This window comes from Coloeus monedula (genome assembly GCF_965178545.1).
Source record: "Coloeus monedula genome assembly, chromosome: 36".
NCBI classification, from domain to species: Eukaryota; Metazoa; Chordata; class Aves; order Passeriformes; family Corvidae; genus Coloeus; species Coloeus monedula.
This window is the reverse complement of record NC_138816.1, coordinates 177,816-189,561: the sequence shown is the minus strand read 5'-3', so window position 1 is coordinate 189,561 and position 11,746 is coordinate 177,816. Positions and strand designations below refer to the sequence as shown.

Genomic DNA, 11,746 nt, shown 5'->3' with positions numbered 1-11,746 from the left:
ATTCATATCTCTAATTTCGAGCCTGTTTTGCCTGTGATGGTATTTGATGAGGGAAATCTCCTGGTCCTTATCTCAACTCAGGAGCCCTGAGTTAAATTTTCTGTCCCCTCTCCAGCTGTGGAGGGCAGGGAGACAGCGGCTGTGGTGGGTGCCTGACATCGGGCCAGCGTCCCCCCACTCCAATGGGACATGTTCCTGCGTGCCCCTGGGCTATGGTGCCACTGTTGCTGTTGCTTTTGTCTTCCTTATGATTTTATCTTTTGCATGAAATGCTTGTGCAGTGGCCCCGCTGTCCCTTGTGTCCCCTGGGCACCGACAGCCCCGGCCCTTGCCCTGCTCCCCCTCCCACGTTCCATCCCGGCTGGCGGAGCCTTGGAGCTGCCGTGGGGCCGTGGGGCTGCCCCGGGGGCTGCGCCCCGAGCCGGGGCCCCTTCCCAGTGCTCCCAGTCTGCCCATCCAGCCTGGAGCAGCCAGCGAGGGCTTCAGCTGGGGCAGCAGAGAGGCGCTGCTGGGGGGTCCCAGCTCCGCTTGGCTTGGGTTGTTCTTCCCAAGCTGGGCATAAACGACTTTGGGAGTTTTCTGCCACAAATCTCTCCCCTCGTGCACTCAGCCAAAGGGGTTTGGGGCGGTTTTCCCTTTCTCGGGGAAATCAAAGCCATGCCCTGATGCTCCGAATTAGGGGCGAGAGTAGGGAGGCTGCAGGGCTTCCCTAGGAGCCGGAGACACCCGACACGCAGGGCTGGGCAGGTCGGGCCGGGAGCAGCGGAGAGCTTTGTTTCTCTTCTCAGCTGAATGGCGGCTCGGGCCGGGCCCGTTCCAGGGCTGTTCCTCAGCTGCGGCTTTCCCCTCACGCAGCCCGGGGGGCGCTGGGAGCGCAGGGCGGGGCTGGGCCGTGTGCAGAGCCCGCCCCTCGCTCCGATTGGGCGGTGCTGCCGTCAGTCGTGGTTCTGGCGCGCTAATTGGTCGGAGCGGGGAGCAGCCCGGGCCCGGAGCCGCCGGCAGGGCGGCCGTGGCGCAGCAGAGGCGCCATTGGCGGAGCGTCTGTGCGGGCCCGGGAGCGGCGGCGGCGGCGGAGCTCGGAGGCGGCGGCGGAGCTCGGAGGCGGCCCCAGCGCAGGTGGGAGCCGCGCTCGGTTCTGGCGGGGCTCGGGGCTGGCTGCGGGCGGAGGGGGCGGCAGGGGGCTGTGGCGGCTTCGTTGTGCCGTGTGGGCGCCGTGTTGGCCCTGGCGTGAGGGCGCTGCGGGAGCGGCTGCCCGCGGTTTCCTTCCCGCTGCTGCCTCGGCAGGAGCCGGTGCCGGAGCAGCGCTGGCTCGTCCCGGCTGCTGTGGGTAGGACAGAGGTGGCTGCCCCGTGGCCGGGAGTGTGCGGGAAAGTTCCCGTGGCCAGAGGTTTGTGTGCCCAGAGGAGCCGGAGGAGTCCTGTAAAAGTAACTTTATTCGTGGGCAAAGGGAGAGGCCACGGGGCATTTCCCGTGGGGTCTGTCCAAGCGTTGGAGGACGCAGCCTCCTTTTTATGCCGATTTGCCCGGCCGCATCTCCGTGTCCCTTTCCGCAGTGGCTGAGGTCCTTGGAAGGTACAGACTTCCCGATCCGCCTGCTGCATGTGCCCCTTAATGTGCACCCCCACTTTGTATAACATCCGATATTCATGGCTGTGTTAAGGCTTTGTTCTTCTTCGGGAAGTTCAGGAATTTAGCAGGCTCTTTGCTGAAGCGGCACTCCGTGTCAATTATTAACATTATCTGAAATTGATGGTTTCTCCTGTTACTTCATTGTTTACGAGTCCCTGGCCCTATCTCAAAGCAGATTTACACCATCTGTTTGTAAAGACATACTCATCGTACTCCTTTCAATCCCTCCACTTCTTATTTTCTCAATAATTGTCTTTACAAACTTTAGTTACCATTGACTCAATCTGTTTGTCGTGGGCCTTCTTTGGTTTTGGGATTATTCTCAGTGACCTCATTCTGTGTCCTTTTGTAGCCGTTTCTGGGTAAGGAGGCCTGGCTGCCACCTGCATGCCCTTGATCCCCTGCTGAATGAGCTGCACTGAGCAAGGTGTGGTGCAGGGTAAAAAGATGAGAGTTGCTGCAGCACCTGAGAGGAGAAACAGCATTGGTTTAACCCATGGTCTGCCAGGGAACCACAAAAATGTGTCCCATTCCCATCCTTTCCACGTTTGGAGTGGTACATGAGCTGCTTTCTTATTTCCTTGTTCTCTGTTTCACCACTTTTCCTTGGCCATCTCTTTGCCAAGAGCAGTTTGAGTCATTTAATTTTCCACAACCTCCTGGTCCTTCTGCTGAAAGAGAATCTGATGCCATCCCAGGGTGAAATGTGGCGTTGCTCATGGCAGTGGATTGGTGGGTGAGAAGGTCAGGAGCTGGAGCTGTGTGCTTGGTTATGATTTGGAGGGCAGCTTGTAATCTAATGATGCATTGAAATGATCAGTGGGTTCTCTGGCACCTGGTATGAATTTGTTTGGGTTCCCAGGGGCTGCTCCATGGTGTTGTAGGATTTGTTCTGGTGGCCGTTCATCTTTTCCCCATTTTTGGGCGCTCCCAAATATGCTGGGGATGCATCCGTTGACTGCTTTTCTCTGATTAAATCATCACATCTTTGGATTCCCAAGTGATTTTGCTGAACTTGTGGCAGCAAAAGCAGCCCAGTGGTCAAACCCACCCTGTATAACAGAGAGAGTGCCTGCAGATGTTGGAGTGGGGAGAGGGATGATTCCCCCCCGCTTTTTTGAGTGAAGTTCTCCCAACATTCTCCGTTTGCTGTTTTCCTTTGCAGCTTCAGGGATTTCTGTTGCAGAGTCAGAGATGCTCAGTGTGGGCTCTGCCTTTAGCGATGCAAATTCCGTCAGTGCAGGGAGGCAGAGCTTGGGGTGAGGGGCAGAGGGAATCAGCCCAATTCCTGTGGCAGGCAAGGAGAGCCTGGGACATTGTGCACACTTCCCCCAGCAGAGTTAATGTGAATTTCTAAAGCTCCTCTGCTGGCTGTCTGGGAAGAAACTTCTCTTTCAGGGCAGCCATCAGATGAGTCCCATGTGGCCTCTGAGAGCCTCTTTTTTCTTTTTTAACAATTTTCTATTAACTGTTTATGAGGAAAAGGGTCAGTTTTAAAGCTCTTCCTGTTTTGCAAAATGCAACCTAAGGGTGAACGTCAAAAAGCCCATACCAGCCACTCACACACATAGACAAGAAAACCCCAAAGCAGTAAAGCTTTTTGCTACTTCTTCTTCTAAGACTAAAAATTTATTGTCAAACCCTGGCCCAAACCCAACGGACAATATAGAAGTAGGATTATTATGAAAAACCTTCCAATGGTGTAATGTGATCCCAGGCAGCCCAGAGTGTGAGTGTAACTGAGAGCCAGAGTGGAATTCTCCCGCTGTCTCGTGCAGCAGCTGTGGCGAGTGCAGGCACAGAAAGCTCTGAAGCTCGCCCGGTGCCAGCGAGGATTGGCCCCCAGTGCCTGGAGATGCCAGAGGAGGTGCCCAGCCAGACTATTTCAGCAGAGGATCTGTGGGCAGCCCCCGGGGCTTCCCCCGCTGTGGAGCCCTGGCTGCTGCTGCGGCCCCTTCTGTGCAGGGTCAGTGGCGGCCTCGCATGGTCCTCCTGCAGCCGGGGAGTGCAAATCCGCGGGGCTTCAGAGAGCCTGAGGTGAGGCTGAGGGGTCCCCCCGTATTCAGCTGTGCTGGCGGCTGTTTCTGTGCTCGGGGACACTTGGAATGGGCCACGCCCTTGGCCACCAGTGGTGCTTCTTTGCACTCCTCAGGCACGACCCGATGTCCTGGTTGGATGTTGTGGGCAGCAAAGTCCCCAGGCAGGGTCTGTGCCAGCCGAGCTTCCTGTGGAAGAGATTTCACAAGAGACAGGATTCTGGCCACAGACTGCTTGAAACAGACATCCCTGGTCTCCACCCCCCAGTAGGTCTAGAGTTCCCAGGGTGAGGAATGGAAACATCAATTCCAGGGGAGATAATTGAATATCTGCCCTGGGTCTGGCTCTTCTTCTTGCCAAAGGCAATGGCAGCAGCCGTACCTGTGGCATCTTGATTTCTCTCAGCAGCTTCAGAAGGTGTTTCTTTATTTCCCCATTCATTTTTTCTACCCGACCCGAACTCTGGGGGTGCCAGGGCGTTTGGAGGTGCCACTGTGTTCCTAAAGCAGCCAGAACGGCCTGAAGGATCTTTCCTGTAGAATGAGTTCCCCTGTCTGAGTCGATTGCTTCCACAATCTCATATCTTGGAATTGTTTGTTCCAAACATGCCTTAAGAACTGATGCAGGGATTGCTGAAGCAGTTGAAATGCTTCTGCCCCGCTGTGAGCTGCCATGCTGTTAGCAGAAGATATTGAAGCCTTCCCACTCAGGCATTTCAGTAAAATCCACCTGGCACTGTTGGAAAGGACGTACAACCCAAGGCCTCCCTCCCTGGCAAGTTTCTTTCTAACCTGGTCATTGGCTTGGCACAAGTCATGCAGCCTTCAACAGCTTGTTTTGCCAGAACACAAAGACCCAAGGCAGGACATCTTGAGGAATGCTTCTGCCAATCCTCCAGAACTCCAGTGACTCTTTTCATGGAGTTGTTTTAATACTTGAGGGCCAAAGCTTTTGGTATCCATTGTTTAATGTCCTTTGTAAACCAGTTCTCGTCTCTTTCCTCTGCCCCACTGTTTTTAATTATCTCCAAATCCTCTGGGGGAAAAAGAGAGGAGGGAGGAAAACGGAAAAAAGTGCTACTTTCCCAGCCTCTTCCTCTGCCAGTCCCTGACCTATTGGCTCCCCTGAGCAAACTGCCTGGTGTTCCCTAACGTGGGTTATTGCCACCTGTGTTGGTAAATTCACCACCTCCAATAGGTGAGTAATTAAACTTCCATGAGCGAATGTTTTTCTCCTGCAGGGTAACAAAGCTCTTCCCTCCCACAGTTTTCCAAACCCATGGACCACCCCCTGTGTGTGCTCAGTCAGTTAATACGTTCCCTCTTTTCCCGATACAATTCCCAGGCTCTCACAAGGGCACAAACTCCTCTGTCTGAGCTGACCTGTAACCTCCCCGCTTCCTCTAATTCCCTTCTCTTAACAGCAGCGTATCCTGTGACTCTTTTCCCTTCTGCTGCCCTTGAAGACCATCCCTAAACACATTTTCTCCCTCAGGCCAGGGAATGTCTGGTAAATCTCTCCTAGCCCGGGTCTGGAGCTCTGTCACTTGACTGCAGCCATGGGTTTCTTGCCAGCCCCGTGTCCAGGGCCGTTCAAACAGGAGGCTGGGTTCAACCCTTGCCCTGTCCTCAACTGAATCCTGTTCCATCCAACGAGTTTCATTCTGTAAGAACCGAGTGCTGCTCATCCATTTAGAGGCTCCTTTGGTTAACAAAGCTTTAACTTGATGCCAGGCTTGATCAACCAGAGATTCTGCTGCTGTCAGTTTTCAGGCCTCAGTTCCCATTAAAGCCGGGGCTGCACAATTCAGCAGACAATGAGGCCACTCTCTGGCCACTGGGTTAAACATTTGAGCTCAGGAATTCCTTTGGCATGGCCCTGATGAACATCCCCATGCAATTCAAATGGTTTTTCCCTGTCTGGGAGGGCCAGGGCAGGAGGCTCAGTTAATCTGCTTTTGAAGCCTTGAAAATTGTGCTTTCCTTCTGGTGTCCATGATGGGTTTCTTGGCTGGCAGGAGAGGAGTGTTGTAGGGAGAGATGCCTGGCTCCAGAAGCGCTGCCTTTAGCAGGGCCTCAGTAAGAGGCTGTAACCCCTTCCTTGCCTCCCTTGGAACAGGGTATTGCTTTTAGACACCACTTGTCCTGGATGCTTCAGAGGAATTTGGAGAGGCTCCATATCTGATTTTCCCTATTTCCCTGGGGCTGCCCACACTTCTGGGTTCCCTTCAGCAGAGGCCTTTGCAGACATTTGACACCAAGGTACAGCAGCATTAGCCTCTGTATCTCCTTTTACATTATGAATTTGCATTCCCACTTCAGCCACCAAATGCCTTCCCAGTAAATTACAATCACAATTAGGAACAAACAGAAATTGATGCATTTCGAACCCATCCCCCACATCTATGAATTGTGGTTGAATAAAACACAGCTGCTCATCTTTCCCATTTATTGCCTGAATAATCAAAGAACTTCTTGACAATTTCCGCCCTTAGGTCTCAGATTCGGAGTGGATCGAGAGGCCCCTGTGTCTATCAGGAGTGGCCTTGTCTCGATCCAGACGCACCCTGAATGTTCTCAAGGGCTCTGGTGCGGTGGGTCCCTGGTGTGCTGGGAGCTCTGAGAGCCCTGCCAATCCATGTCCATCAGGGCTGGACTTGCTCGTGCTGAGGGTGCTGCTGTCTGTGCTTGCAGTGTCCTTGTGGCCTGCAGCTGGAGCCCTGATTCCTTGCCAGGGGCTGTTTGGGTCGGCTCTGCCGTGCCGAGGAGGGCAATGCCTGTGCCAGGTGCTTGTGGCCGCCGCCGTCCCCTGGGTGCTGGGGCCCCCTTGGGCCCTGCGGTTCATCCCTGGGGGGCTGTAGAAACTCTGCCATGGCCTTTGCCTTCACCTTGGCCTTTTGCTCATCCCTTCTTGCATTCCCCTGCTGAGCCTTTCTGGCCAAGTGCTGCAGGGGCTTCTTGTGCCTCTCCTGCAGCCCCCTCAGTGCCTGTGGGTGCTCATCCTCTGACAGCTGCTGAGCTTTCTGCACAATCATTCGTTTCTCCAGTGACCCAGACAAGATTGTTGAAAGAAAATCCTGATCCTTCCGTGTGCAATCCACATTTCCTAGATGTTCCTTCCTCTCCTCCTTGTGCTCACCCTCCCCTCCACATCCTGTATTCCAGAGCTGGTCCCCATCCTGCCGCAGTGTCCAAACGCAGCCCCCTGGCAGGCAGGGCTGGCAGCTCCATGGTGCTGGGCAGCGGCTGGGGCATCCCACAGCCTCATGGGGGCCGGGGGCTACTGCTGGCCCTGTGTCATGGTCCGCTAATACAAGCGAGGGTCGTGATGGTTCGTTTATCGATCTCAGAGTGCAAAAGGACACAAGGGATTTCAGGTTTAATCAGAACAGTGCACCTTTATTAAGTGCCCACAACATGGTAATGCGATAGAGGATAGAAAGGGAGAGAGAGAGAGATAAAGAAAAAAAAAACAAAGTAAAAAGAGTAGAGAGGAAGAAGGAAGGGGCAATAGCTACCAACGAATGAGACAAAGTCCTCGTGGTCTTCTGCCAATAGATTCATCTTCTTTCTGTGGGGAGATCTTGTCTTGGTTAATTTATAAAGTCCCTTTATAGCCCTTTTCAGAAGCGAGGGGCAACTGGCCAAGAGCTGGGGAAACCTCCAGCCGTTGTTATGGGGCCCGTTGCTTTGGGAAGCAGGTACAGGACGGGTGGACAGGACAGGTCATTCCTTTCAGCTTCAGCGCAGTCCTTCCCGCCTGGGCAGCGAGAACGGCGCAGTCCATTGTGACCTGCACTAATTTCCTCAGGAATGCGTACCAGTTCCCAGTGGGCACACCTGCAGTTGGCAGACATCCCGCCTTAGGCAGGTTGGAACTCCTGTGTTCAGCCTCTGTCCTCGGCGATGATCATGAGGCAGATGAGGGATCTTCAGACCGTCTCTTACACCTCTTGAATTGCTGGAGGATGCAGCCTCCTTTTTATCCTAATTTTCCCTGCTGCTTCTCCCTCTCCCTTCGCCTGTGGCTGAGGTACTTGGAAGGTACAGACTTCCCGATCCACTGCTACGTGTCCCCTTCTAATATGCATCCCCTTCCCCTTTGTGTCTTTGTTCTTCTTCTCCAGGTTCAGGAATTTAACTTGGCCTTGGCTGAGCAGTGTTCCATGTCAATTAGTTCCATGTCAATTAGTTCCATGTCAATTAGTAATGTCCTTGCGAATGGTTCCTCCCGTTCCTATCTCGCTATCTCATCTCTCAGTCTCTGGCCCTGTCTGGGGGTGTGTTTGCAAAGAGACATTCCTCCTACTCTTTTCAGTAGCCCTCCCAGCCCCGGCAGCATCGCCCCCCTCATCCCGCAGGTGACCGGGGAGGGGGAGCTCACCCCAAATACCTTCAGGGATCCGTGAGAGGGCTTTTTTTCGGTGCAGGTGTGGATCTTTGGAGCTCGCCTGAAGTATCCTGGGGAGAGGGGAGGCTCTGTGGGTTTTTCTTTTTTTGGGAGGGATGTTTGGATGTTGCAGGATTCCAAAGCTGAGCTGTAAATGCCCCTTGGGGAATATTGGGCGGCCCCTAGGAGGGGTTTTTTTGGGGGGTTTTGGTGGTGGCTGCCGGCCAAGCACCGGTGGTGGGCAGGGGGATGCAGGAACCCCTCCCCCTGCACTGGGGGTTTGTCTCCTGGCTCAGGCTCTGGTACCACGTGGTGATCAACGGTGTGGGAGGGAGAGGGGGGAAACATAGCTTTTGGGGACCCCCGGGGAGTCCAGGGATGGGAGACCCCTGACCCCCTGAGTGGGGAGAATGGAGAGAGACAATACTGAGGGACTCCAACCAGTCTGGAAAAGGTGTAGCCATGGAACACCTGGACAGTGAAAGGAGGAGCTGGGAGAGAGGGAGCCTCTGACAGCCGGAGCAAGGACCTCAGTGAAGGGTGGGCTAGGGGAGGGGGGAACCTCAGATAGGGGTGACCCCTGGGATTCCCAGGACCCCCAGCAGAGAGGGTAGACCCCCAGGGGATGGGCCCCCAGCAGCCCAGACAGGTGGAAGTCCCAGAACCAAAAACTGAAGATACTAGAGAGGGATTACTTTGGGTTGAATCTTGGTGTTTTGATGGTTTTTATGGACACAAGATGCCCTGTGACTTCTAGAGATGGACTTGGGCAGGAGGAACCCCCAAGTCAATGCACTCACCCCTTGTTTTTCCCCCCAAAACAGGATTTGTCATTCCCAAGACATCCTTCAAGTGGCCAGATGGAGGAGGAGGCTGTGAAGAAGAGGAAGATGTCCCGGGATCCCCAGGCAGGTGAGGAGGAAGTCACCGCCCCTTTCCCCTCTCTCCTGCTCCATCTCCCAGCCCAGCATCGCCCCCGGCTGCAGGACAACCCCGCTGCCGACGCCGTCCTGCCGGGGACGGACTGGGGGGATCTCCTTGCCCTTCCCTGTGGCACGGAGGCAGAGCCGATCCTCGCCCTTCTTCCCCCAGGCACTGAGCTGCAGACAGAGAACAGGGAGGACAAATGCCCGCATCAGAACGTTGTGGAAGAGGCCGTTTTGAGCAGCTCCACGGTGCAGGAATCCAATGGGGAGGAAAAGCCCCGGAGATCCCGCAGGAGGAGGGGCTGCAAACCCAGCCCAGGGAGCTGTGAGGAGGAAAGACCCACCCTGTGCCGGCAAGGCGGCTGGAGATCCAGGCGGGGGTGGAGGTTGGAACTGGTGGAGAAACCTCACAGTGGGGAAAAGCCCCACAAGTGCTTGCAATGTGGGAAGAGCTTCAGTGCGAGCTCCCACCTGATCCAGCACCAGAGGATCCACACTGGGGAACGTCCCTATGAGTGCTTGGAGTGTGGGAAGAGCTTCAGGCAAAGGCAGCACCTGACCCGCCACCAGAGGATCCACACTGGGGAAAAGCCCTATGAGTGCTTGGAGTGCGGGAAGGGCTTCACTGAAGGCTGCAGCCTCATTGTCCACCAGCGTGTCCACACAGGGGAAAGGCCCTATGAGTGTGGGGAATGTGGGAAAAGCTTCATCCGGAGCTCCCACCTCCTCACCCACCAGCTTGTCCACTCTGGGGAACGGCCCTATGAGTGCCCTGACTGTGGAAAGAGGTTTAAAGACTGCTACTACCTGAAGCACCACCAGAAGATCCACTCTGGGGAACGGCCCTACGAGTGTCCTGAGTGCAGGAAGAGGTTTCGTAACACCTCCCATCTCCTCATGCATGAGCAAACACACACAGGGGAGAGGCCCTTCCGCTGCCCCAACTGCGGGAAGAACTACAAACGCAACTCCCACCTTGTCATGCACCGGCGCACCCACACTGGGGAGAAGCCCTACAAGTGTCCCGAGTGTGGGAAGAGCTTCTCCTACAGCTCTGCCTTGACCTCACATGAACGGACCCACTGGTAAGGGAAGCCCTGCAAGTGCCCCAACTGTGGGAAGGGCTTCAACCCCTCCTCCAACTTCATCACCCATTGGAGTGACCTCCATTGGGCAGAGCCCTGGTGACCCCCATTCTCGGTGATCCATGTTTGGATCCAGTGTATTGGGTTTGCGTGGCCAGGTTTTGGTAGCAGAGGGGCTCCAGGACTGGCTCCACTGAGCAGCTTCCAGAAGCTTCCCCCGTGTCTGGCTCCTGTTCCACCCCGCCCCCAAAGGCGAGGGTAACCCAGGGTCTGGTTCATGGCTCCCCTGGGGCAGATTAGAGTGAAACAACAGTGAAAGATCTGTGTTTATAAATATATCTCTGTAGGGTTTATTTCAGAACAGTTTGGTTGCTGTGTGAAGGGGGTTTGGAGCCCTTTTGGTTACCATCTCCAGTAATATAAAAGCATAAAATTAACACTTCAGAAAATGTATAAGGGTATCTTGTTTGTAAAGACAGGTGTCTATCAAGGAAGGAGGGAACCTCCGTTGGAATGGAGAATATGACTCCCTTCCCTCTGAATTATTGTAACTTTGAAATTAAGGGGCTTTCAGGCAAAGGTATGAGAAAAAGAATAACAGCTCTTTACCAGCCCTTAAATGAATACCAAGGCAACCAAACAAACACAACAGCAGCAACAGCAAACAGAAGCACAAACCCAGTGCCGGCCTCTCCCGTTCCCCTCGGTGACGCTGGCGGCTCCCGGCCGGGCAGGGCGGCTGCGGGGATTCCCCGCGCCTGCAGGGGGCGCTGTGGCGCAAGCCCGGCCGCCTCTGCACGCGGTAATGGCGGCCGGGCTGGCGGGAGGGATGGAAAAGGGGCTTCCTTTACAACGTCCCGGGGCAGGCGGGCCCGGTGTCCCTCCGGATGGTGAAATGGGCTGCAGCAGGAACCTCGGAGCAGCAAGCTGGAAGGGCAGGGCGGGCACACCCCGGGGCAGCAAGCAAGAGGCGGCAGAAACTCTGCAGCTGTAGCTGGAACCGCGGGGCCTCCCGGCAGGCAGGGGGTGCTTGGCTACAGAGTAGCAAAAGAAACCCCTGAGCAGTGGCAGAGGGATGGCAGGGGGCTGGGCAGCGGCAGCCTGGCTCCCAAACATGGGTGGGAGAGCCCCATCTGGAGAGGAATGGGGCTCGGCGATCCCAGGGTTTCTCCTGAGGCACCCAAGCGGATGGTGGAGGTCCCTCTTTAGTGAGGTAGGGTGTTAAGGTCCCAGTGCAGTGGCTGCTCTCATGAGCAAAGACTCACCTACTGCAGAAGCAGCAGGGCAGGGCTGGGCCCTCTCTGTGCATGTCCCGGGCCTGCCCCGGGCGGGTTCCCAGAGCTGGGCCAGTTGTGTAAAGGAGGGCGCTGCCCTGCTCCAAAGCCCTGTCCCACCTGGCCGGATCTGCTTCTGATCGGCCTCTGCCCTTCCCTGGCTCCAGGCCCGGTTCGTCCCCTCCGGGCTGGGTGTTCCCCCCCTGTGCCCCCGGGCGCTCCCTGTGCCCACGGCCAGCAAAGGCCCCGCTGCTGTTGCCGGTGGCCAATGGTTTGAGCCATTAACCCGGAACATTTCAGTCCCTCACAGCTCTGCACCCCAAAAGCCAAGAGGGATCGAAGGCACCTCAAAGCGACTCCATCCCACTGCAAACGGCTCAATTCCACCTCAAAACAACTCCATCCC

The 11,746-nt window shown here is 55.6% G+C and overlaps 1 protein-coding gene across 1 annotated transcript; it reads left to right on the top strand.

The window, feature by feature from the left end:
- Positions 1–1,030: 1,030 nt before the first annotated feature.
- On the top strand, positions 1,031–11,070 carry LOC309584122 (uncharacterized protein). Its single transcript, XM_082300061.1, has 3 exons — positions 1,031–1,116; positions 8,880–8,967; positions 9,148–11,070. The coding sequence occupies exons 2-3, from the start codon at positions 8,916–8,918 to the stop codon at positions 10,068–10,070; spliced, it is 975 nt and encodes a 324-aa protein (XP_082156187.1). The 5' UTR covers positions 1,031–1,116; positions 8,880–8,915; the 3' UTR covers positions 10,071–11,070.
- Positions 11,071–11,746: the final 676 nt, after the last annotated feature.

What these genes read in the sequence shown, in the direction of transcription:
- LOC309584122 (XM_082300061.1), top strand. Translation starts at nt 8,916, where the DNA reads ATGGAGGAGGAGGCTGTGAAGAAGAGGAAGATGTCCCGGGATCCCCAG. An exon ending in GTCCCGGGATCCCCAGGCAG is followed by an intron (nt 8,968 to 9,147) that starts GTGAGGAGGAAG and finishes TTCTTCCCCCAG; the next exon opens with GCACTGAGCTGCAGACAGAG.